The following is a 26,709-nucleotide window of genomic DNA, read 5'->3' on the forward strand; positions in this document are numbered from 1 at the left end:
TGAAACCCAGATCATATATTTTTATTTTTGCTTTGTGCACTGGGATTTGGGTTGGCTAAATCTAATCCAGACTAAGTGGAAATACTGAGGGAGGGCTTGGAATGGTATTTCACTCTATCATATTGCAACCTCGATCAAAATGTTCTTACGTTGGGCTAATCTTCAATATGTAGCCAGTCATTCTTTCCTTGTATTGCGCGAGCACCTAATTGTGTGGAAGACTTTTGACACTGGGAAACTGTAACTGATCGTTAAAGTCTGCGGTTTTGCCACTAGTCAAAGTGGTAATACGATATTTCCTGCCTGTCAGAACTGCAGTGCTACTTTGCTTGATAACTTACACTTAAATATAGCAAGGTGTTTGCTCGAGACTCTATTTGGCCCGTAAAGTGAACTATTTGAAGTAAAAGAGCTCACTGTCAAAAATGCTTCTCTTGTAAGGAGCCCAGCAATCCAGCCTATGAGCCAAGTAGCCAAAACTTGCTGTTGTTCCAGTGCATCAGTGTTGTCCATGACCCAGCACTGAAGATTGGCATTGACCAAGGCTCAGGGCAGTCTGCTGATGCTGCTGAAAAGGGACAGTGGTGGAAGACCACTGTCTAAGATCCTTTAGCCTCAGAAAACCCAGGGGCTGGAAATGATGGGAAAACCCTTTGGGCCACATGTTCGACATGTAGTACAGCAAACCTTTTGTTAACTGACACCTACGGGACCAGGAGGGTGCAGGTTGATCATAGATTCCAATAATCAAGAAGTTAAAAAAAAATGTAAAAATACATACTAAATAATAGAAACATAATGCAGGGGGTATACACATCACTGTTATACTTTATTTACAGCATACACCACTTAAATAATAACGCAACTTTGCGTTAAATAAAACTTACTGGCAGACAGCATTTTCACTCGAACCCTCAGCTGACAAATTGAACATTGCAGAGACTACAACAACACTTCTGGTATTTGAAGTACATAATTTTTGCCAGTTGATCCAGTGCTGGTTCATAACATGTCGGGTAAAACAAAGATTGCTGAAAATAGGGTCAATCCTGCAATTGTGACTGTAGTATTGCACAGCATTGGAAGAAACAATTTAATTTTCACCATATGTTAGGTATTCATGATATTGTAATATGTTACACTGATTTAATGGATAATTTCTACTTTTGGAACAAAAGCAAACCATGGATAAATAATTTTGTCATTAGCATCAGAGATTTGATTTAGAGGCTCAAACAACAGTATTGGAACAAGGGGTTGGATTTATTGGACATTGGCTCAGTGTTGGGAAAATGGGAGCTGTTCAGCAAGTTATTTAACTAGGGTGGTAAAGAGGGCTGTATCTGAAACAGTGGGAAGGTGGGACAATATGACCAAGAATCCGGTAGGTTAACTGGAAAGACCAAGGGAATAGTAAGGTAAAACTATGTAAAATGCTAATAGGGAGGCTGCAAAAGTGTGACAGAGCATACAAATTTAAGACTACACCAGTAAATAAGGCCAGAATTGGCAAAAATTACTAAAAGAACAAGAGTAAAAACTCTATATGCAATTATGTGCAGCATTTGTAGCAAAATGGATAAATCAGTTCAAATAGATACAAATGTGTGTGACTTGATTGCAATTAAAGAGATCTGGCTGCAAGATGACCAGAACTGACACTTGCATATTCAAGAATATTGGATAGTTCAGAAGAACAAGAAACTAGGGCAAGATGATGATATCGCTCTGTTAATGAAGGATGGTATTAGTACAATAATGAGAGATAGCCTTAGGTTTAAATATCAAGCTGTAGAATCAGTTCAAATAGAGATAAATATCAAATGTAAGAATCTGAGCATAGTCTGCGTATGTCCTAACAGCAAGGTGGAGCATCCGGGGAGAAATAATGGGGGCTTGTGAGAAAGGTGTAGCAGTAATCATGGGACGTTTTAATCCACAAATAGATTGGATGAATGGGATTGATGAAAGGGTCACTGGAAGATGGGCTCATGGAGTTTTTGGAGGGCAGTTTCTTAGAACAGCACATTCTAGAGCCAATCAGGGAATGGCTCTAGATCTAGTGATGCGATTCCAGATTAATTAATGGCTCCACAGCGAAGAAATCCCTAGGTAACAGTGATGAAACGGCTGATGAGCTTAAATTCATATTTTAAATGCAGATAATGACATGTAAGGATGTCAAATGTGAAGACTAAACTAGCTAAACTGGACTGAGAAGGAGATATTTCACCTGACGAAGGAGTAGTGCTTCAAGAGCTAATGATTTCAAATAAACCTGTTGAACTGTACCCTGGTGTTGTGTGGCTTCTGACTTTGTATGTTATTATCAAGTTATTAGACTAGTAAAGGATCATCTAGGAAAGACTGATCATAACAAGCCAAAATTACAAATTCATTCGGAGGGATTGAATGACAGAACAGTCTGAAAGAGCACAAGAGCCTACTCCTGTCCTTGGTTTGCTTATGGTAATTAATAATGGGAGACTTAAACAACAGCTCACTATTTAAAAAATTCTGTGGCACGATATACAACAATATTAGAGAAGCATCTTGAGCAAGCAATGTTTCCTTCGGGTTAAACTGGTAACCTGAGTTACTTTAAGTAGATTACGCTGAGCAATAACAACTTACATTTACACAGCAACACTAATGAAACAAGATGTCCCACGAGGAGAAGGGAAACTGAAACCAACAGTTCCTTGTAACCATTTCCTTATTCAATGTTCTATTCTTCAAAATAAATTAAAACTGGGTTTTCTCTGCAGTTTTGCCTGAAATGAAGATGTGAGAAGGCCTGGCATCACATTCCACCTCCACAGCATCAACATCAGCTCCCACAACAGCAGAGAAGATGGGATTTAATTGACTGGAATGGGATGGATTTTGGGTGGTCCCGACATCTGACTCTGCCCACCCCAGTGACAGGGACATTATCTCTGCCCCACTTGAAATTAGTCGTCACAATGGTTGTATTGTTGCAATTCTGCCATCTTTGCCCGAGTGCTGACTCCCTCTTTCCTGTAGGGTGAGCATGTTACCTTCAATGCATTCTGCACGAGCAAGAATCCAAAGAAATTGGGTCATATTGGAATAATGGGATTAACTCTAAACATCTTAACTGGTGCAGGCATGATGCTTCTGTGCCATAACCTTTCTCTGACTTTACATCTTTGTTCCACTGCTTGCAGAGGAATAACTACAGGTATAAAGGAGGAGAAAAGACAAAGTTGCTGGAAAAGCTCAGCGGGTCTGGCAGCATCTGTGGAGAAGAAAACAGAGTTAACGTTTCGGGTCCGGTGACCCTTCCTCAGAACTCCAGATCTGCTGAGCTTTTCCAGCAACTTTGTTTTTGTTCCTGATTTACAGCATCCGCAGCTCTTTTGGTTTGTATAAAGGACGAGATTGGGTAACGATTTGACCAAGGTATGCCAGTTCAAAAATGCCACCCACTTGACACAATTATTCACAATTGATCATCTTTAGTTTGTGTTCAGTTTTGACGACTGCACAATGTTACACACGCACTAACTTTTTGGTGGAATTAAATCAGTTACGAACCATTAGTGTTTCATCCCACGGACAGCTACGTGCATGACCGTAACAGATACACATGCCTCCAACAGAGATGTCCTTGATGGAGTAGTAATACTGTACAAGAAAATAAACCAGATGTACATTTAAACCTTTTAGTATTCCCTGTGACTCACCACATTCAGTTCCTCAATTCACAGAACACACAAACATGAGCTTTACATTTATGTAATACATGCATTTGAAAATTAAGTTTCCTTGAAACAGAGCTATGGCAAGAACACTTCTAAATGAGTTACTTCAGCAAAAAGTCAGTCTAAGTTTTGTAGTTAGTGATAGCAACAGGTTGGCGGGTTTAAATACACAAATGGAAACATCTTACTTTAAGGGACAATTGTCTACCATAATCCACAAAGTTTCAACACTATGGAGAAAGGCAAATGTTTTAAACAAGCTATAAAGCACTGCAAAGCAATGTAGAAGGACAATTCTTAACCAAAAAGTTAAAATAATGAGTCCGCTTTCTCCACAGGGATAAGAGCCGCGTCAACAAAAAAAAAAGAAATGGCCTTTAATGGTTCAGTTGTCCTTACCCTGCGTGTGACAATTGGATCAACTTCCCGAGGGTCACGGAAGCCAAGGGTCATGAGGTCAGCATTGAGTGTTCTGATGCGCTGAAGGAGGAGACGGATGTAACGAGCCGAGGTAAATGCCAACAAAGTGGGGGAAGGGTCATCAGCACTGGGCCTGCCATTGATCAGGGATGTGTGAATCTGTGAATGGAGACAGTGGTATTGTGACTGTGGAGGACAGAGCTGAATTTAACACATTCTTATCAAAAAATACACGTTGCTATTCACTCCCTCCCTCCCAGAAGAAAGATCCTCAATTTCTGACCTTTCCAAACAAGGAATGGAGGAGGATTCATTCCTGTGTTTAAAAAAAAAGTGACGGTTCAATCGGAGGTAGTTATTAGGTCACATCAATCAATGTTTTAAAAGCCATGGGCAAGGCTGAATGGCAGGAAAAGAAAAAATGTGAGAGAAATAACATGCTTCACGTGTACCCGCTGATCAAACCTGAAGAATTAGCTTTACTGTTATGTGTACTCACATGAGTACAGTGCAATGTTTACAAGTCACCACATATGGCACCATCTTAGGTACCTGGGTGCTGATTCATAAGTACAAATCCAGAAAGTCATTCAGAAATGCATAAACTGTACAGATAGCACACCAATTCCAAAAGGCATGTGCAGTATCTTTTGTCTGGTGCTTGATATCTGACATGTATGGTTTATGGTGCACTGACTATCTTTAATACTACCTTCTGAATATCGGCACCTTTCCTAACTGTATATCCTTAAGGGATGCTTTTAAGTCTTTAAGGGGTGGCACAGTGGCTCAGTGGTTAGCACTGCAGCCTCAGAGCGCCAGGAACCCAGGTTCAATTCCAACCTCAGGCAACTGTCTGTGTGGAGTTTGCACATTCTCCCCACGTCTGCATGGGTTTCCTCCAGGTTATCCAGTTTCCTCCCACAGTCCAAAGATGTGCAGGCTAGGTGGATCGGCTGTGCTAAATTGCCCACAATATTCAGGGGTGTGTGGGTTATAGGGGGATGGGTCTGGGTGGGATGCTTCAAGGGGTGGTGTGGACTTGTTGGGCCAAAGGGCCTGTTTCCACACTGTAGGAAATCTAATCTAAAAAAAAGTCCACATTCAACTCAAAATCTGTGGATTTATTATTTTGGGCCCAATTTTCAAAGGCCTGGATCGGACTGGAACGGAGGTAGGTAGCCAGAAAACTCCAACTTTTCTGATGGAGGGGGGAAACAATGTTGCCAAAGTCGTCCTCGCTCCTAAGCAGACAAACGAACAAAGTTAAGGGCTCGGTAAAAACCCACCTCTGCAATGCCTGGAACCTTCCTAGAGGCTGCAGTGCTGAGCTGTTTCGTGCTTCAGAGCAGCAGGTGAAGACTATTTTGGGGCTTGGTGATGGATGTAGGATAATGAGAACATACATGTTAGCAATCTGGTGGTGTACAAAATGTTGTGTCTCAGACACAAGCAGTCACATGTTACAGACTCCAAGAAGGGAGCACGGAAACACAGAATAAGAGATCATAGATATGAAGATTGATATTCAGTACATTCATATGTAAATAAGAGAGCTTGCTGGGAATTCACAGGGTCAGACCATAGTCACTGATGGATAAGACAGACATGCAGCAAACTCAGCGTAAGAACAGTATTGTCTACCAAAGCAGCACCTCAGTACAAAGTGCAGGGCCTAATGTGACTTCCCGACATCTTGCTAGGCTGAACCCATAAGGAAAGAGCACCATCAGGTTGTATCTATTGAAAAAAGATCATCCTATAGCATCAGCCCAGCTGGCTTGTGACATACAGCACAGTGATGCTAACAGTGTGCATTTAATACGTGCACTGGCTGAGGTTACCATGAAGGTCCCTTCTTCTCAACTTCAGCCCTCGCCTGAGGTGCGGTGGTCCTCAATCGTCTCCCTCTCTCTCTATTGAGAGAGCAGTCCTATGGTCCTCTAGGACTGTGGCCACGTTACCTTTAGATTCTTGCATTTCCCTTGTCTGTGTGGTTGGAATTACAGCGGCCCATTACGTGTGTGTGTGTGTGTGTGTGCACGTGCGGAGGGGGGAGGGGGGTTGGGAAGTCACCCCTCTGGCATCACATAGGCATCTTGGACATCCACTAGGAGGGGTGGAGGTAAGAATGGAAGCTGCATTCTCAGAAGTTGGGGCCATTAGACATGGGGAGGAGCACAGTACCAGGCATTATAGGAGTAGAAGAGGAAATCAAAGGGCATTATGGAGAATGAGGCCCTGCTCTAAGAGAAGGGTCTATGGGCAAAGGGAGAAATGACTGCAGATGACTGAGGGCCATTGTCGAAGGAGATTGTGACATCCTAGAACAATGGTCATAGATATCTGTGCCCCTCTCAGTGCAGACCTCTGTGTCATCTCACACGTGACTACAGCCTGGTCCCACACCAAGATGATAGGTGCCCTCTGTGGCAAAGATACTGAGGGGCAGGTTATATGCACAGTTGGGAGAAAATGGACTAGTTAGCGACTGACAGCACGGTTTTATACGCATGTCTCGGCAACCTGATCAAATTTTTTGCAGAAGTCCACAAAAATAACTGATGAGCCGAGAGCTGTGGATACAGTTAATATCGACTTTAGTCAGGCATTTGACAAAGTCCCACATTGCAGACTGGTACAAAAACTAAAATCACATGAGGTTCGGGGTGGGGTGGCTAGATGGATACAAAACTGGCTTGGTCATAGAAGACAGAGGGTAGCAGAGGGAAGGGTGTTTTTCAGAATGGAGACCGGTAATTAGTGGTGTCCCACAGGGATCAGTCTTAGATCCTCTGTTGTTGTAGTATGTATAAATGATCCAGAGGATAATGTGCATGCTCTGATCAGTAAGTTGCAGATGACACGAAGATTGGTGGAGTTGCTGATAGTGCCAACAATTGTGAAAGGATACAACAGGATATAGACAGATTGGCAACTTGGGCACAGAAATGGCAGATGGACTTTAATCCAGTCAAATATGAGGCGATGCATTTTGGGAGGATCAAATTTAAGTGTGAATTATACTGTTAATTGCCAGTACCCTTAGGAACATTAACATACAGACGGATCTGGGTGTGCAGGTCCACAGATCCCTAAAGTAGCAACACAGGTGGTCAAAGTGATTAAGAACGCACATGGCATGCTTGTCTTCATCGCCTGGGGTGTGGAGTACAAGAGTTGGCAAACCATGTTGCAGTGACACAAAACCCTTGTTAGGCTGCATTTGGAGTATTGTGTGCAGTTTCGGTTGCCACATGACTGGAAGGATCTGGAAACTTTGGAAAGAATACAGAGGAGGTTCACCAGGATGTTGCCCGGTGGCAAGGGCATTCGCTATGAGGAAATGTTAGAAAGACTAAGATTGTTTTCACTGGAAATATCGTGGCTGAGTGGATACCTGATAGATGTCTACAAAATTATGAGAGGCAACTGTTCTCCAGTTTTTATTTCTGGAGTGCTGACAGATTCTCTGCTATGATACAGTGAGAACCTCAATGTTGAACCAGTAAATATTTTGACAATGTATGAGGTGCCACACCTGTTACCCACAAGGGTCAGGAGTTAGTGAGCAGGAATTCTTGCAAAGTTCACAATATTTGATTGGGCCATTCATTGTTGTTCTCCTGTTCATGTTCTGGCTGAGATCAACTGACAAAACATTCGATGCAAAATGATGTAATTAACAGTGCTATCAAGCAGCACCTGCTCAGCAATAACCTGCTCCGTGATGCCCAGTTTGGGTTCTGCCAGGGCCACTCAGCTCCTGATCCCATTACAGCCTTGGCACAAACATGGATGAAAGAGCTGAATTCCAGAGGTGAGGTGAGAGTGACAGCCCATGACATCAAGGCTGCCTTCGACCGAGTGTGGCATCAAGGAAAACTGGGCTGAGGAAAACTGGAATCAGTAGCTATCAAGGGGCAAACTTTCTACTGATTGGAGTTATACCCGACAAATAGGAAGATGGTGGAGCTTGTTGGAGGTCAGTCAGCATAGCTCCAGGACATCTCTGGAGGAATTCCGCAAGGTGGCGTCCTATCCCCAACAACCTTCATCTGCTTGAACAATGACCTTAGTTCCAACGTAAGGTCAGAAGTGGGATGTTTGCTGCTGATTGCCATGTTCAGCACCATTCACGACTCCTCAGACACTGAAGCAGTCCCTGTTCAATTGCAATAAAATCTGGCCAACGCCCAGACCTGGACTGACAAGTGGCAAGTGACATTTGCACCACACAAATGCCAGGTAATAACTACCTCCACAAGAAACAATCCAACCACCATTCCTTGGCATTCAATGGTGTTACCATCACTGAATCCCTACTATCAACATCCTGGGAGTTACCATTGACCAGAAACTCAACTGGACTCACCACATAAACACAGCGGCTACAAGGACAGGTCAGAGCACTGTGGTGAGTAACTCAACTCCTGACTCCCCAAAGTCTGTCCTCCATCTACAAGGTATGAGTCAGGGACGTGATAGAATACCCTCCACTTGCCTTTATGGGTGCAGCTCCAACAACTCTCAAACAGCTTGACAGCATCCAGGACAAAGCACATTGATTGGTACCACATCAATCAGTATCCACTCCCTCCAACACCGACGCTCAGTAGCAGCAATGTGCATTATCTACAAGATGCACTGCAGAAACTCACCAAAGACCCTCAGACACAACCTCCCAAACCCACGACTGCTTCCATCTGGAACGACAAGGGGAGCAGATACACGAGAACACCACAATCCTGATTTTGAAATGTATTGCCATTCCCTCACTGCTGCTGGGTCAAAATCCTGGAATTTCTTCCCTAATAGCATTGTGGGTAAACTCACAGCAGGTGGACTGCAGCGATTCATGAACGCAGCTTAGCACTACTGCCTCAAGGGATGGGCAAGAAATGCCAACAGCTAGCAATGCCCACATCCCAGGTGCGAATAAAAAATAACTATAAGCATTTTCACGCCATTATACTGTGTGAATTTCTTTGCACAAGTGATGATCACTGCGAAATCGATTATAGTATTCAAAAAGGTGCATGCAGAAAGATTCTTTAAAGACAATGGATATAAAATTGCCTCGGGGATGCAATGGCCTTATGGACTGTTAATCCAGAAAACCTGATAATGTTCTGGAGGCCTGGGTTTGAATCCCACCACAGCAGATCGTGGAATCTGAATTCAATAAAATATCTGGAAATAACAACCCGTCTGATTCACTAATGTCCTTGAGGGAAGGAAACTGCCATCCTTACCTGGTCTGGCCTACATGTGACTCCAGACCCACAGCAATGTAGTTGACTCTAAACTGCTCTCTGGGCAATTAGGGATGGGCAATAAATGCTGCCTGGTCAGCAATGCCCTCATCCCTTTAATGAATAAAGGGGAAAATAAAATGTACAGAAGGAATTGAGAGAGTTTGGATTAGTCTGGAGGGAAAAACAGGAAATTGAGACTGTAATGTTGTAGCTTTCCTCCATTGAGAACCTGCATTCAGCTTTGAAGCATCCTCTGCTCTATATGTTGTGCAACTGAGGAGGGGAAAAAGAAAATCACAGAACTTTTCGCAAAGTCATCAGCTGAATGAATGTCAAGCCAAAGGAAGAACAATTGTGGGGAGAATGGAGTGAAAGAGCTAGGAAGTCCAGTCTGCAAGGAGAGTCAGGAATGTTTAGAGAGGGAGGGGGCTGGAATGGCTGAAAGCAAGGCTGCTGTGGAACAAGTGGAAGGCTGGGTGGTTGACAGGCCAGAATGAGAAGTAACAATTAAGGGGCTGGATGGTGTGGTGGGGAGATCTTAGGGATGGACAGCTTTCCAACATGAGTGAATGAGAGAAATGTGCAGAAATTTAAATACAAAGAGAAGACTTAAAGAGGAGAAATAGATAAATTGGTAAACAAAATTTGGGCAGGATGAGATTAAGAACTGAGCTGACCTTGATGCAAGCAATGAGTTCATGGGTGAATAGGATGAAAAACAAAAACAAAGTTGATGAAAAAGCTCAGCAGGCCTGGCAGCATCTGTGGAGGAGAAAACAGAATTAACATTTCACGAACTGACGAAGGGTCACCGGAACCGAAACGTTAACTCTGTTTGCTCCTCCACAGACGCTGCCAGACCTGCTGAGCTTTTTCATCAACTTTGCTTTTGTTCCTGATTTACACATCCACAGTTCTTTTGGTTTTTATTTGATAAGTAGGACTGGATGGACACCGAGATGGACACTGATATTATAAGGGAAGTGGGTACCTGATGCAAGGAATATCAAAGTAGAATCCTTCTGGATTTTCCAAGTTAATGAATCGATCATATATAGATAATGGAAGTCCTCCTCAATCATTTCGGTGTACTGACCCAGCACTCGGAGATTCAGGATCAACCATTGTTCATTTTCACTCGGGCAAAATCTATTCAACACCTTTCGAAAGTTTCATCACAAACTGGGTTGTCCATTTTGGAGCTGCCTTCATATCTGGAGATGATTATCACCACAGAGACCAAAAACCAGAGTTACGCCTGTTTTTGTAGCAGAACTCCACCTTCAGCAGGGATCTGACTGAGTTTCAGATTTCCTGGGAGGGGGAATTGGGCCTTAAATTGACGTGGAGACTGGTCTGCAGGTCACTTAAAGCTGATAGAGGTGGGAGTAGAGAGCTGCCTCAGATGTTCTACCTAGCCTTGACTGAAGCTGTGACTGCCCTGAGAGAGAGATGGGTTATGCCAAAGCCTGGCACTGCACTACAGGGAAGCAAGATGTCAAAGGGGTGCCAGGTACCTGGTACCAATGAGGTGAGGAGGGAAGACCTCTTATGAGGGCCAGCAGGGAGAGACCACCTGCAGTAGAGGCATTTCTCTCTCTCTGCCTCCAATTCCTTATCTCTTAATTACTGCTGCTCTCCTGATGAGCTGCCTCCTCCCAGGCCTCACTGTCCTTTAAGGGATACACCTCTCTGAAGTGCCTGATCATGGAGAGGGACTGCCATGATGAATGGGATTATCAGAAGAAAGCACAGGATGGTGTCAGGCACCTGATTCATTTCCCTAGGAACTGCAATGTCCTATCAGCCACAAATCTAAGACCTTGAAGAGTTGCAGAAGTTTAAAGAGACATTCCTTAGTACACATCCAAAGGTGTTTCAATCTGGAGAAATATGAATGATCTACTTTCCATCCCAGACTAACCCAAAGAGAGAGAGACTGGAAACTGATGAGGTATGAAGGTCATTTAAAGCCAGCTCATGGATGCAAAATAAAAATCAAAACCTGACTGAAATGTTAATGTTTAACGAAGTAAGGCTGGAATTTGAAGACAGGAAGCGATGAAAACCCTTAAATTATGAGAGCTAGTTGCCTAAACTACTGTATAATTCCCATGGTTCAGAAGGTTGAGTGGTTTAAACACAGGCATAAAAATTGGTGCAGGAATAGGCCATTTAGCCCTTCAAGTCTGTACTACCATTCAATATGATCATGGCTGATCTTGTAATTTCAGTATCCCATGTCCACTTTCTCTCCATGCCCCTTGATCCCTTTAATCGCAAGGACCGTATCCAGTTCCCTCTTGAACAAATCTGACAAACAGACACCAGCTGTTTTCTGTGGGAGAGAATTCCACAGTTTCACAACACTCAATGAAAAAATTCTTCCTCATCTCAGTCTTGAATGGGTTCCCCCTTATCCTCAGACATCTAGTTATGGAATGCCCCAACACTGCGAACATTCTTCCTGCATCTAGCCTGACCAGTCCCAACAGGATTTTATATGTTTTTCTGTGATCACCCCTCATTCTGCTAAATTGCAAAGACTACAAGCCCAGTCAATCTAGTCTTTCTTCATGTCAGTCCTGCCACCCAGGGGATCAGTCTGGTGAACCTATGCTGGACTCCCTCAATAGCAAGAATGTCCTTCCTCAGACTGGGTGATGGAACTGAGGTGTTTAAAACTATAAAGAGATACAAATAGTCATTAGGTATAACAAAAATTGGGTATTGCTGGGAAAAGACACATTTTGTTGCAACTATTCATCCTGCACTCATAGAAAAATTGAATCTCTACAGTATGGAAGGAGGCTATTCAGCCCATCATCTCCATACCAACCCTCCGAAGGGCATCCCACCCAACCCTGTAACCCTGCATTCCCCATGGCCAATCCACCTAACCTGCACATCATTGGACACTTTGGGCAATTCAACATGGCCAATCTACCTAGCCTGCATATCTTTGGACTGGACTCATCAGGCCAATTTGCAAGAATGCCAATTTGAGGGGAATTCAATATTGATACTGTATTAGAGGAGAGTGTTGATCTGCTAGCAACAGTCCCCCATCCTTGCCAAAGGGCCCCTGACCCACTCCTCTGAGGAGATTCCTCAACCAGATCCACTGGGGGGAATGCAACTCCCCAAAAAGATGGTCTGGCTATCCAAGATAGATAGAGAACAGGCCGGCTCTTACCTGCTGTAATCTCCATACTCTGAGTTCCACAGTTTGGAGATTTCAGCATCTCACTTCAGTCATAGCAGATGGTTACTGAAATGGCTGTGCATGGGAACTTGTGTAATAAAGCTCACCTCAAGGAAAACAACAGATGCCAGGGTCAGGGGCAGGGCTCATGACATTTTCACCACAACGAGGCACTCTCTGTCCCAGTGAACAACCGGGGCCTGGGAGTCTGGCAACAAATTGTTAATGTGTGAATCATATTTGATATCAGATTCAAATATTCTTACATGGCGTAGATACAGGAGGTCTTTCTACAACTGGAGAAATCCAGAAAAAGTGGACAAATAAACCCATCTCCCCGATGCATGTTTTCCACCCAGTGGAAATTTCTAACTTGAGGTGGTGAATTAATTGAAATTTTTGTGACAGATTTAAAGATGTTTTTTGAGGTGAAGGATATAGATTAAACAGAAATAAATGAAGCTGAAGTAAATGATCAGCACTGATCCAATGGGATGGTCTACTGTTCTTTCTAATTTCTGACTAATAAGGCTTTAGGGTCCAAAGTCCGGCTAAAATGGGGTCCTATTCTTGCTCCTAATCACCTGCAACAACTTTGCAGAAACGTCATGAAGTCACAGAGTCATACAGCATGGAAACAGTCTCTTTGGCCCAACTTGTCCATGCCAACCAAGTTTCCCAAATTGACGACTCATTTTCTGCGTTTGGATTCTCCTCTGATTCTCGAGTTTTGCTGGTATAGGGTAACATTGCATGCTTTATAATTAAATTTCCACTTTTTCACTGCAATTAGAGAAATACAGCAAACAAATCTCTTCATTTATGTCATCGAAATCGGCCTGTCTATCACTTCTAAACAGAATGCGGATTATCTATTTCTTAGCCACGAATTTGGGTGTCGATTTACTCAACTTTAATTTTTACTGCACACAGAAGCAGTTGGAAAATGGAGGGTCAATTTACATGATGGGAATAATCGCTTGTAGTTATAAAAGTGAGGCTGGCATTATATTCAAGCCCATGGTAATTTTAATAAAGCATTGCATTATGCATCTGCCTTTCACAGGCAAGTAAGAAGCAACGTGAATAGACTCAGTTAAACAAGGAACAATCAGCTGGGAATGCAGACAATGCATAGTTCAATTACAGATCTGAATTGTAACAATGCCAAAAAATTATCTCCTCAGGATTCCAGCCGTGAACAGTCCTTTTGTTAAGATTCTTGGTGTTATGCAGCTGAGTTAGCCATTTTATATCATAATCAACAGAGAAATGGAAATATGGGCATGAGGTTTTAACTCCAAGCACATTCTGGGTGAGTGAGCAATGGTGAGAGATCGAAACTGAACTTTGGTGCATTTTACAGGGAAGTGGAGTTTACTCACGACTCCTAAATCAGCGAGGTCAAAGAACAAAGAACAAAGTAAATTACAGCACAGGAACAGGCCCTTCGGCCCTCCAAGCCTGCGCCAATCCAGATACTCTACCTAAACCTGTCATCTACTTTCCAAGGATCTGTATCCCTCTGCTCCCTGCCCATTCATGTACCTGTCTAGATACATCTTAAATGATGCTACCGTGCCCGCCTCTGCCACCTCTGCTGGCAAAGTGTTCCAGGCACCAACCACTCTCTGCATAAAGAACTTTCCACACATATCTCCCTTAAACTTTTCCCCTCTCACCTTGAAATCGTGTCGTAATTGAGTCCCCCACTCTGGGAAAAAGCTTCTTGCTATCCACGCTGCCTATACCTCTCATGATTTTGTAGACCTCAGTCAAGTTCCCCCTCAACCTCTGTCTTTCGAATGTAAATAATCCTAATCCATTCATAGCTAGCGCCCTCCATACCAGGCAACATCTTGGTGAACCTCCTCTGCATCCTCTCCAAAGCGTACACATCCTTTTGGCAATGTGGCGACCAGAACTGTACACAGTACTCCAAATGTAGCTGAACCAAAGTCTTATACAACTGTAACAATACCTGCCAACTCTTGTACTCAGTACCCCATCCAATGAATGAAAGCATGCCGTACGCCTTCTTGACCACTCTAGCGACCTGCGTTGCCACCTTCAGGGTACAATGGACCTGAACACCCAGATCTCTCTGTACATCAATTTTCCCAGGGCTTTTCCATTTACCATATAGTTCACTCTTGAATCGGATCTTCCAAAATGCATCACCTCGCATTTGCCGGGATTGAACTCCATCTGCCATTTCTCGCCCAACTCTCCAATTTATATCTATATTCTGCTGCATTCTCCGACAGTCCACTTCACTATCTGCTACTCCACTAATCTGAGTGTCATCTGCAAACTTGTTATTCAGACCATCTATACCTTCCTCCAGATCATTTATGCATATCACAATCAACAGTGGTCCCTGTGGAACGCTGCTGGTCACAGTTCTCCATTTTGAGAAACTCCCTTCCACTACAACTCTCTGTCTCCTGTTGCCCAGCCAGTTCTCTATCCATCTAGCCAGCACACCCTGGACCCCATGTGACTTCACATTGTCCATCAGCTTACCATAGGGAACCTTAACAAATAATTTAGTGGAGTCCATGTATATGACATCCACAGCTTTTCCCTCATCTATCAATTTTGTCACTTCCTCAAAGAATTCTATCAAGTTAGTAAGACATGACCTTCCCTGCACAAAACCATGCTGCCTATCACTAATAAGCCCATTTTCTTCCAAATGTGAATAGATCCTATCCCTCAGTATCTTCTCCAGCAGCTTCTCTCCCACTGATATCAGGCTCACCAGTCCACAATTACCTGGATTATCCTTGCTACCCTTCTTAAACAAGGGGACAACATTAGCTATTCTCCAGTCCTCTGCGACCTCACCTGTGTTCGAGGATGCTGCAAAGCTATCTGGTAAGATCCCAGCTATTTCCTCTCTCACTTCCCTCAGCAACCTGGGATAGATCCCATCCGGACCTGGGAACTTCCCCACCCTAATGCCTTTTAGAATACCCAACACTTGCTCCCTACTTATGCCGACTTGACCCAGAGTAATCAAACATCTATCCCTAACCTCAACATCAGTTATGTCCCTCTCCTCAGTGAAAACCGACACAAAGTACTCATTAAGAATCTCACTCATTTTCTCTCACTCCTCGCATAACTTCCCTCCTTTGTCTTTGAGTAGGCCAACCCTTTCTCTGGTTACCCTCTTGCTCATTCGGAAACCAACTGGTGCAAGAGAAAAGCCTTCCCTGCAGCGATGACATGTTGTGGTTGGTGCTAACAAAGACACAATGGAACATTTGCTCCTCGATGCAGGAGCTAGCAGTCTCAGTGGCTGCAAGAGCTTGGTCATGAGCATTGCCAGTGCTGCAAGCAGGTCAATAAGGAAGGCAGCCAGTGACCAAGTGCATTTGGGGATATTAGGCGATGAGAGCTTATCCAAACTAAGGGAGGGGAGGGCAAGCTGCTGGGATGGTATAACATGGCGTGAAGCTGGATGAACACAGCAGGCCAAGCAGAATCAGAGGAGCAGGAAAGTTTGAGGTTTCGGGTCAAGACCCTTCTTCGTTTTATCTCAGATTCTCCAGCATCGGCAGTTCCTACTATCTCTGCTGGGATGGTATGTTTGGATAGGAGCTGATTCAGAAATGAGGGGGTCCGAGGAGAGGGATGATGCTATTATGTACGCTACCCAAAGATAGTAACTCACTTTCTTTGTTATTTTGTTAACTTTTTTAAAGCTAAAACCCTTTACCCAGTCCCATTGACAGGATATTATGGTGAGGGCATCTTATACACAAGCTCAACGGATGCCTCATTATTTAGTTACACCTCGCAGAGAGGGGGATGCTTTTAATTGCAACACTCACCCAATCTCCATATTATGGGGGGGGGGTGGGAATGGTGGCTTAGTAAGCTGGTCACGCTCTGCACACCCATCTTTTGTGATCAACAATCCTCCAACCGCACACACTTAGCAGGGGGCAAGAGAGATCTGAGGCATTTTAACCTTATTGAAATGCCACTAACTGACTTGCCACACAGGCAGCCATCTTGGCACCTGGTAGGCATTGGCAATGGGATCACTCATGCTGAGCCAAACTGGCAAAGTGAGGGAGAAAGAGCTTTTCGATTTGTGGGAGAGCTTGGGCCCAAAGCATTCCTCAAAAAGAGCCCCACCAGAGACTTCTCCTAACATGACCAGGAAAGCTGAAAAATTTAAAAAAAGCTTATCCTGTTTTAATTTCTTCCAGCCTTGTTCTTCTGAGCTGGAAAGTGAAAACTGATACCTCCCACTCTGGCTGCCAAGTTCAAATTGCATTCGGATTCCAGCAAAATCATCAGGAATCGAGGTACGAACATTACCAAGTGAGGACCCCTCCTGTTTTCAGTGTCAGTTCAAAACCATTTCCAGATGGCTCCCTGGCAGATAACAACCTCAGCAATTTTAACTACCTGCCCTTCTGTGTTTCCACTGGGTAGACTGGGTTGGAGCTTTCCCTTGATTTCCTTTAATGTCGTTATTGATCATTCACAGCTAATTTTCATACAGACCAAACTACAGCAGTTCATTTTTCAAAAACTGTAAAATTGCAGCGATGTAATATCCTACTATCTCTGAATCCATTGCTGTTCTGGTCTATTTGATGATAAAATTCAAAACGGTTTCACATATTACCTATCTCTGTATTTACATTTAGAATCAAGGTTATTTTTTCCTTTATTGATTAACGGGATGTGGGCATCTCTGGCTGGGCAGCATTTATTGCTCATCCCTAATTACGCAGAGTCGACCACATTGCTGTGGGTCTGGAGTCACATGTAGGCCAGACCAGATTAGGATGGCAGTTTCCTTCTCTACAGGACATTAGTGAACCAGATGAGTTTTTTCAGACAATCGACATTGGCTTCATGGTCATCATTAGATTCTTAATTCCAGATAGTTATTGAATTCAAATTCTACCATCTGCTGTGGCAGGATTCAAACCTAAATGCCCAGAACATTACCTGGGCTTCTGGATTAACAGTCCAGCGATAATACACTAGGCCATTGCTTCCCCAAGTATGGCAGAAGTCCAAGAAGTAGCAGTGCATTATTGCTGAACTGTGCAAGTAAGAAAATTGCCATTTTTAAAGAGCAAAATGAAGATTTAAATAAAGATTTACGTCCTTCAGGACTCATGATATACCCTTGTTATAAGCAAATTTGCAGACTACTGATCTGTGCTACGGCACACTCCTCCTTCTCATACAAATTATTCTATGCAGGAGAATTGGGAGATTTGTAATAGTAAATGTCAGATACATCCTGAAGACAAATCTACCTCTCCGTGCTCCAGTGGGACGAGTCTGGAATAGTAAGATGTGCAGATCACTTCATCATCCCTCTTGTAGGTTGGTGGCCCAATCCGAGGTGCAATGTTGTAGCGGGTCAGGCACTCGGTGTCACTTGTGGCGTAGTACTGCCATGGTGTGAACTCAACACCATCAATGGAGCGTTCCAACACCCAGTTCCCAGGCCGAGGAGAGTTTGCTGCCTTAATGATAACATAGGCTACTTGAAATACCTGGAAAGGAGAATGTGAGAAAGTTGTACATTAAAAATGCTGAGCATCTTCTTTGGAAATAGAACACAGAACACAGAACAGTACAGCACAGTACAGGCCCTTTGGCCCTCCATGTTGTGCCGAACCTTTACCCTAATCCTAAGGTCTGTCTAACCTCCACCCCTACCTTATACTATCATCCATATGCCTATCTAATAACTGCTTAAATGCCCCTAATGAGGCCGTCTCCACGAGCCACTCCAGCAATGCATTCCACGCCCCGACTATTCTCTGAGTAAAGAACCTACCTCTGACGTCTCCCTTATATCTATCTCCACTCCCTTTAAAACTATGTTCCCTCGTAATAGCTACCTCCACCTGAGAAAAAGTCTCTGGCTGTCTACTCTATCTATACCTCTGATCATTTTGTGCATGTCTGTCAAGTCACCCCTCATTCTTCATCGGTGTAAAGAGAAAAGCCCTAGCTCTCCCAACTTTTCCTCGTAAGACCTTCCTGCCATTCCAGGCAACATCCTGGTAAATCTCCTCTGCACCTTTTTTAACACTTCCACATCTTTCCTGTAATGAGGTGACCAGAACTGGACACAATACTCCAGATGTGGCTGAACAGGGCTTTTGTACAGCTGGAGCATAGCTTCGCAGCTCTTGAACTCAATCCCTCTATTAATGAAAGCTAACACACCATACGCCTTCTTAACAACTCTATCCACCTGGGTGGCAGCTTTCAGGGAACTGTGGAAATGAACCCCAAAATCCCTCTGCTCCTCCACACTGCCAAGAATCTTTCGGTTAACCCTGTATTCTGCTTTCAAGTTAGTCCTTCCAAAAGGAATCACCTCACACCTTTCAGGGTGAAACTCCATCTGCCACTTCTCTGCCCAGCTCTGCATCCTATCAATGTCCCTTTGTAATCTAGAACAGCCCTCAGCACTATCCACAACGCGACCCATCTTCATATCGTCTGCAAACTTACTAATCCATTCTTCCACTCCTTCATCCAAATCATTTACAAAATTCACAAATAGAAGAGGACCCAGAACAGGTCCCTGTGGTACACCACTCGTAACTGAGCACCACGTTGAATATTTTCCGTCCACTACCACCTTTGGATTCCGAATTGGCTGACCCTTGGAAGATAAATCTGCCACATTTCCCCCCATCCCATGCGTCCTACCTTCTGCATGAGCCTACCATGGGGAGCCTTATCAAGCGCCTTACTTAAATCCATGTATACCACATCCACTGTTCTACCTTCATCCACGTGTTCGGTCACCTCTTCAAAGAATTCAGTAAGATTTGTGAGGCATGATGTAACCCTCACAAATCCATGCTGACTATCATGAATCAAACTGTGCATTTCCAAGTGATCACAGATCCTGTCTCTCAGAGCCCTTTCCAATAATTTGCCCACCACTGACGTTAGACTTGCTGGCCTGTAATCTGCATCTGATTGCCTTGTAATTTTTTTAAAATTCAAAAATATTTGAAAAGCTGCATTATTTGAAGAATGTGCAGCATTAGCATTTGTTGGTTGAATCCGCAATGGCTGAAGATATTTTACTATTTTTTAAAATAAAAAGTAGCCACAAAAGTGAACATGTGATGGAATTGAGAAGAGACACAATCTATAAATAACATAAAGAATGAACAGGCAAGATAACTCAACCCCCCACTTTATAAAACTCTATGTTCTATGTATGTGAATGATTGAGAATTTAAGAAAGTCAAACTGACAGCACACGATCTATGGACTTTAATAAGAAAGGCACAGCACAGTAGTTTTGTTCTGAAAATTAAGCAGATCTGTGTTTTGCCACATGTTGTGATTACTTGTATATTGAAGTGTTGAGAATTGTGTCATTTTCAATTATTTATTTATTTTTATTTCACTGATTGCCTATAACTCAGTTATGGATTATGAAACCCCGCAACTGAAGTGGACCTCTTGTGTAAATCCACAGATTACAATAGCAGGTCAGAGGCTGGTTCTCTGTATCAAATAGTAGTGGCCTAAGTTCAACCTGCTCTCACATTAGAGAGAGAGGGTGAGTTTAATCTGAGGGCCACCACACGTCACACAAGGTTGAGAAGGTAGGATCTTCATGATAATCTCAGCCAGTTTGGAAACTGAACCCACACTATTGGCAACAATCTATTTTACAAACCCGCCATCCATCCAACAGAGCTAAACAACTCCTTAAATCAGCTCCTGGCTCCTGCAAAGCCAGTCCACCAACCACAAAGCAGAAGTCAGCAGTGTGGTGGAATATCCTTGACTTGCTTGGATGACTGCTGCTCCAAAGACAGTCAACAAGTTCAGCACTATCTAGGACAAAGTAGCCTGTTTGATTTTTACCATATCCATCGCCATCAACAGTCGATCCCTTCACAACAAACTCATGGTGACATAGCACTATCTACAAAACACACTGAAACAACTCATGAAGGTTGCTCTGACAGCACTTCCCAAACCACCAAAGAGGAACAGGGGCAGCAGATATATGGGAACACCAGCTCCAGCAAGTTCGTCTCCAAGCCACTCATCATCCTGACTGAAAAAGTATCACTGACCCTTCAGTGTTGCTGAGTCAAAATCCCAGAACTCCCTTCTTAATAGCACTGTAGGTATATCTACACCACATGGACTGTTCAGCTCAACAGCACGGCTCACCATTACCTTCTCAAGGGCAATTAAAGGTGGTTAATAAATGCTGGCAGAGCCACCTGTATCCCTCACACAAGAAAAGCTTACCTGTTTTATTTCATTGTATTGGCATCACAATTTTGTATCTTCCATCCTGAAGATTTTTCAATTACCCACCAATCTACTTAGAGTAAATGTACATTCACATGATACTGGGAAGAATTGTGACATAAATTACACATGAGATGCATCATGGCATGGTATACACTAATGTTGAGCTAATGCTTCATTGAAATTAGCTCCTGCTTTTCTGTTTGTGCAGTTTTATTTTTAAAGAACACAAGGTCTTTTTGACAGGTGGAAAATCTCTTTTAACTGCAGGGAGAAAAATGACAATAGGTGAATACAGTAGGGTGACATCTACTACATGTACAATGATGACATTCAATGATTTCATGGTAATGTTAGTGAAACACTGATCTGGAAGCTGGACTGGAAACTGACAGAGTGCCTGTTTTTACCACACTGGAAACAAATGAGTTTTAAGGAAATTTAGACTCAAGAAGCATTTCATAGGAACCAAAGCTAATTAGGCTCCTGCACACAATAGAACAATGTGGCAGTGGAAAAGGCAGCAAAATTCTAATACAGGTGTAAAATGGAAAGTATTTGAAGACTGTGTCCAGATAAGGAAATACTGATTGGAAGGCAGACTGTGCACCAAATAATGGCAGTACTTAGAGGTGTGTTGATACCTTACTGTTATTAATGAGTTACCAGTCTTCAAACAGAGATTAGCAATACCACAGACTCTTACACTTGAAATTCTTCACAGGCTTCATTTTGAGCATTAAAAAGTGTCACACCAAGGCTCAACAATCAATAAGGTAGTCAGGGATCTCATAAGCTCATTCCAGAATGATTGGCAATTGTGTTTATTATCTGATGAAAAGCCAACAGAAGGAACAGACATGATGAACATCGACTTTACCATTGCATTTGAAATGCTTAGGAACGGATGCCTTCAAACTCAGTGGTGTGATCTTTGTTATGATCAGATCTACACAAGATCATAGCAGAATAACACAGAAAAGTCTTCTTATCTAACTGTATTTCAGATATTATAGCCTTAGACAATGGTGCGCAGTTTGCAAATGTGATTCTTTCTATGTCCCAAGTTCACCCCACTACCCTGAAACAAATGGAGAAGCTGGGCAGAGTTTGTACAATTGAGACATTACTGAAATGGTACAAAGACTTTTATCTTGCATTATTAGACTACAGAGCACCGCCACGATACAATGGATTATCAGCAGCACCACCGATGAATCAGAGATTGAGAACAATTTCCACCTCAGTCATGGATGCAACGCCCAAACATCACTGAGAATGATTATCAACATGTGGCTTTAACATCTGAATGTTTCCATCAATAAATTGGTTACCTTTTCCAACAAAATCAAACTAACCCTCAGAAGCGGCAGGGAATGGATTTTTTTTAAACATATGACTTGAAAAGTGAAAAAAAGAGCAAATGCAATAAAAGGATTGCAAATCCTTTCTGACTAAAGTTTGTTGAAAGAATACTTGGCCCTCCCTCCCATGCAGACACTGGAGGAACATTTTGGGGGTGGGGAGGGGAGGGCTGGTGCAGGCCAGCAGACGTGAAATGCACCACGTTTGTCCAGGGCCAGGAGCACTGGAATTTCCTGTCCTGGGTCTTGCTCCAGAAGGCAGGTTGGAAAACAGGAGCCCCTGACAATGGGACCTATTGACTGCTGCAGCTATGGCCATGGCCTCCGAACATTATCTTGGGGAAGGGGAAACGTAAGAATTCTTAAAGTTTCAGTGCGCTTCTATCTTCAAGCTGCACCAGGGAACGGTACCAAATGTCTGGTTGGCAATAGATCCCAAAACTAGCATCTAATTTCTTCAGGTTCCTCAACCAATCATTTCGGTAAGCAGCTAGATTTCTCCGATGTCTTGCTGTCAATGGGCAAATTGAGACTCACATTTTTAAGTTTAAAATCATACTTAACAAGAGCTGAACAGATAAATTAGAACAGGATAGGTACTAATATGTTTCCATCTTCCATCTTCTTCAAAGGAAAACAATGACAGCACCACAATTCAATGCTAAACTAATTGTCTGCACATAACTATTGATGTTAAGTAGTAGTTTTTCTACCAGTGCATCAATTTGAATTGTCACAATGGGTTTTGCCATATTCCAGAAAATTGGAACTTCTCTGGTCATCTGTTCAGAATCCATGAATGCCTCGTAAGGAATTACCAATTAGGTACAAAGTTAATTAATTGCACATCTTCGCTTAAGCTCGAACCGATGCAGTATTCTTACTTTTTGTGAAGGTGGTATAAATGAACACAATGGAAATCTGACTCAGAGCCTCTCTCTTTCTCTCAGGTCACCAACACATTTACAGAAAACAAACAACTTCAACTTATGGCCCACCTCTAAAGCTGTTTCACTCGGCCAAAATGTCATTTGAAATTCGATTCATTTCTGAGGCATTTCTGAAATGTTTGATGTGGAAGCTGAAATCCTGAAACAAGAACTTTGTTGACAAATGCCAATGGCCTCTGACTTGCAGCACCATTTGCCAGCAAAAGACAAGAGAAACCAGCAGTGAAGAACAGCAAAATAAAAACTGAAAGAACTGCGGATGCTGTAAATCAGGAACAAAAATATAAACTGCTGGAAAAGCTCAGCAGGTCTGGCAACATCTGTGAACGAAAGAAATCAGAATTAATATTTCGGGTCGGGTGACCCGAAAGAACTGCAGTCAGAATTTCCTTATAGAGAGAAACTGAACGTTCAGGAATTCTAAATAAACCCTGTACCTCACCAATCAAAGGCACAAAATCTCTCCACTTGAAACAGTGGTCACCAATCTGCTGCAAAACGCCATTCAAAAATATGTTCAAAATATGATTGGGGAGAACACACATTAGTTGAGTCTGATCAAATAGAAGGGTTTCGCAATGATTGACATGAGGTGAGCCCATCCAGTCATCACAATTTATTCCGTTAACAAACGCTGAGCCAAGTGCAAAACTCAGCTGCCCAAATTATACAAACTGACGTTTTCCCAGCTACCATCAGCTCTGAGGAAAGGTCTCTGGACCCAAAACATTAACTCTGATTTATCTTCACAGATACTGCCAGGCTTTTTGAGCTTTTCCAGCAACTTCTGCTTTTGTACCATCCTTACCTGGTCTGGCCTATACATGACTCCAGACCCACAGCAATGTGGTTGACTCTCAACTGCCCTCTGGGCAAACTGGGATGGGCAATAAATGCTACATAAAAAGTGACACCCTCATCCTGTGAATGAATAAAGAAACGTCAAAGAGCTGCAAAGCATGCAAATAGACCCTTTGGTCCAACTCGCCCATGCTAACCAGAAATCCTAAATTAATCTAGTCCCATGCCAGAATTTGGTCCAAATTCCTGTGAGCCCTTCCTATTCATATGTCCATCCAGATGCCTTTTAATGTTGTAATTGTATCAGCCTCCACCACTTCCTTTGGAAACTCATTCCATACACACGCCACCCTTTGCATGAAAAAGCTGCCCCTTGGGGTCCCTTTTAAATCTTTCCCCTATCGCCTTAAAGCTACACCCTCTAGTTTGGGACTCCTCACCTGGGGAAAAGACCTTGGCTATTTACCCTATCCATTCTCCTCATGACTTTATAAAGCTCTATAAGGTCACCCCCTCAGCCTCCAACCCTGGAAAAATAGGCCCAGCCTATTCAGTCTCTCCATATAACTCAAACCCTCTGGCAACATCCTTGCAAATCCTTTCTGAACCCTTTCAAGTTTCACAACATCCTTCCAATAGCAGGGAGACCAGAACTGTTCTGCTAAGACAGAAGTTACTGAAGAGCAAGTCAGATGCTGGGCTCATTCCAGACCGTGACTGACGAAGTCTATTTTCACTGGGGACGATTTAGGGAGAAACTCTTCGAAGAACTGCCATGTGAGAAAACTGCCGCTGATTAGGTCCCTCCAGTGAGATGGGAGTGAGAGCAGCACAGCTGCAGAGACCTACAATACTGCACAAGTCAGCACCTTCAATACAGTATGGTCTAAGAAGAAACACATTTTGACGATATGTGCTGCTTTCACAGATATTGTTCCACTCCAGTGGGATAAAACAACTTTCACACGAGCCTGGTGCGAACACAAAGCAGCTGTCCTGATTCAGCAGGAAGTCAGCAGGGAGTAGCGTAGACGATGAGTAGCTTTCAAGTATAACAGCACTGTCTTATACCGCAGGCATTTTGCATGCAAAAATAAACTTAAGCCTGCTACTTAACAAATGTAAATACAAATAAGTCTGTACCGAGATAAACCTTCACCCAAGGACACTGGGTCCATTCATTCTGCAATCAGCTGCACACAAGAACACAGCAGGAACTGGAACACATTGCACATTCCCGTTAGCACGCTGTCTGTCAATAGCAACATGTCTGTATGCACTGGCTTAACTCTATTTGCCGAGAATAAACTCGTTTCAACTGATTATCCACGGACACAATCTCCACAACCTGAGGTAGCAAATTCCAGGATTAAGAATTTTTTTCCTCGTCACATTTCAAGGGTAATTTGGGAAGAGCAACAAATGCCACCCAGTGATACCCATAGCCTGTGAGTGAATTTAAAAGATAGCCCTAAATGATTGGCCCCCTATCTTATAATCCCTTCAGTTCTGATGCAGGCCATTCAATACATCAAGTTCACACTAACTCACCAAAGAATATGCCACCTCGACCCACCTCCTTCTAATCCCATGTTTCCCATGGCCAGGATACCAAGGTGTAGAGCTGCATGAACACAACAGGCCAAGCAGCATCAGAGGAGCAGGAAAGCTGACGTTTTGGGCCTAGGCCCTTCTTCAGAAATGGGGGAGGGGAAGGGGGTTCTGAAATAAATAGGGAGAGAGGGGGAGGCGGATAGAGGATAGATTGCTGGATACCATGGACAGTTTAGCATGACCAATCCAACAAACCTTTGGACTGTGGGAGGAAACCGGGGCACCTGGAAGAAACCCACACAGACATGGGGAGAATGTGCAAACTCCACACAGATAGCCACCTGAGGCTAGAATCAAACCCGGATCCCTGGCGCTGTGAGGCAGCAGAGCTAACCACTGAGCCACTGTTATTTGATGCCCCTCATGTTCTAGATTCCCCAAACCCCTTCAGAATCTTGTTGATTTCAGTAAGACCATCACTCTTTTAAACCCCATAGAAAACAGGGCCAATTTGATCAGCCTCTCATCATAGGACAACCCTATAAGTGTGGTATGAAGAAAATTGAGAACCTCAGGCTATTTCCTTTAATGAAGATGTAAGGTTTTCAAAAATAAGCCTAAAAGCACCTTTGAAGAGCAAGATTCTGACGTGAAATTATTCAGAGAACAGATCGACCTCACAGTATTGAAGTGATTTGAGGAAAATAAAACACAGATGCAATAAGTCACCAGGTTAGAATGGAGCAGGAAATGAGAAATGCTCACACATAGTGGAAAATAAGCCAAATCTCCAATGGGGAAATACTCTCCATTGGTCAATGAGTCAGCAGGATTAGATAAAGCAAAGAAGTCTCTCCTCCGCATGGACCACCCACTGAACTCAGACAAGAGTAGAAATGGCTGCACAAAACCAATTCAGAAATGGTGTGAGATGAATCTACCATTCACTACACATCAAGAAATGTATTTACCTCATGGAATTTTGAATAGAAATAATCATGACTGTCCTTGACATTATATAATGGTAAGAATCTTTGTGTGTGAGCTCTGGTTAGAGGATTAGATTCCCCAGCCTTTGGCTGTGATAACAAACCGAGCTCCCATCTCTCCATTTCATTCATTGATTCAGATTAT

At 43.1% G+C, this 26,709-nt stretch overlaps 1 protein-coding gene across 1 annotated transcript in view; it reads right to left on the bottom strand.

Annotated features, from left to right (window-relative positions):
* The window catches only part of lama1 (laminin, alpha 1), a 286,034-nt gene that overhangs the window by 172,382 nt on the left and 86,943 nt on the right, over positions 1-26,709 (bottom strand). The window contains exons 4-6 of the mRNA XM_048529540.2: positions 17,909-18,151; positions 4,128-4,307; positions 3,562-3,651 (exon numbers count right to left, since the gene is read on the bottom strand). Of these exons, the coding sequence (XP_048385497.1) occupies positions 3,562-3,651; positions 4,128-4,307; positions 17,909-18,151 (513 nt within the window). The remainder of the gene's footprint in view (positions 1-3,561; positions 3,652-4,127; positions 4,308-17,908; positions 18,152-26,709) is intronic.

This window comes from Stegostoma tigrinum, chromosome 5 (assembly GCF_030684315.1).
Source record: "Stegostoma tigrinum isolate sSteTig4 chromosome 5, sSteTig4.hap1, whole genome shotgun sequence".
Taxonomy (NCBI): Eukaryota; Metazoa; Chordata; class Chondrichthyes; order Orectolobiformes; family Stegostomatidae; genus Stegostoma; species Stegostoma tigrinum.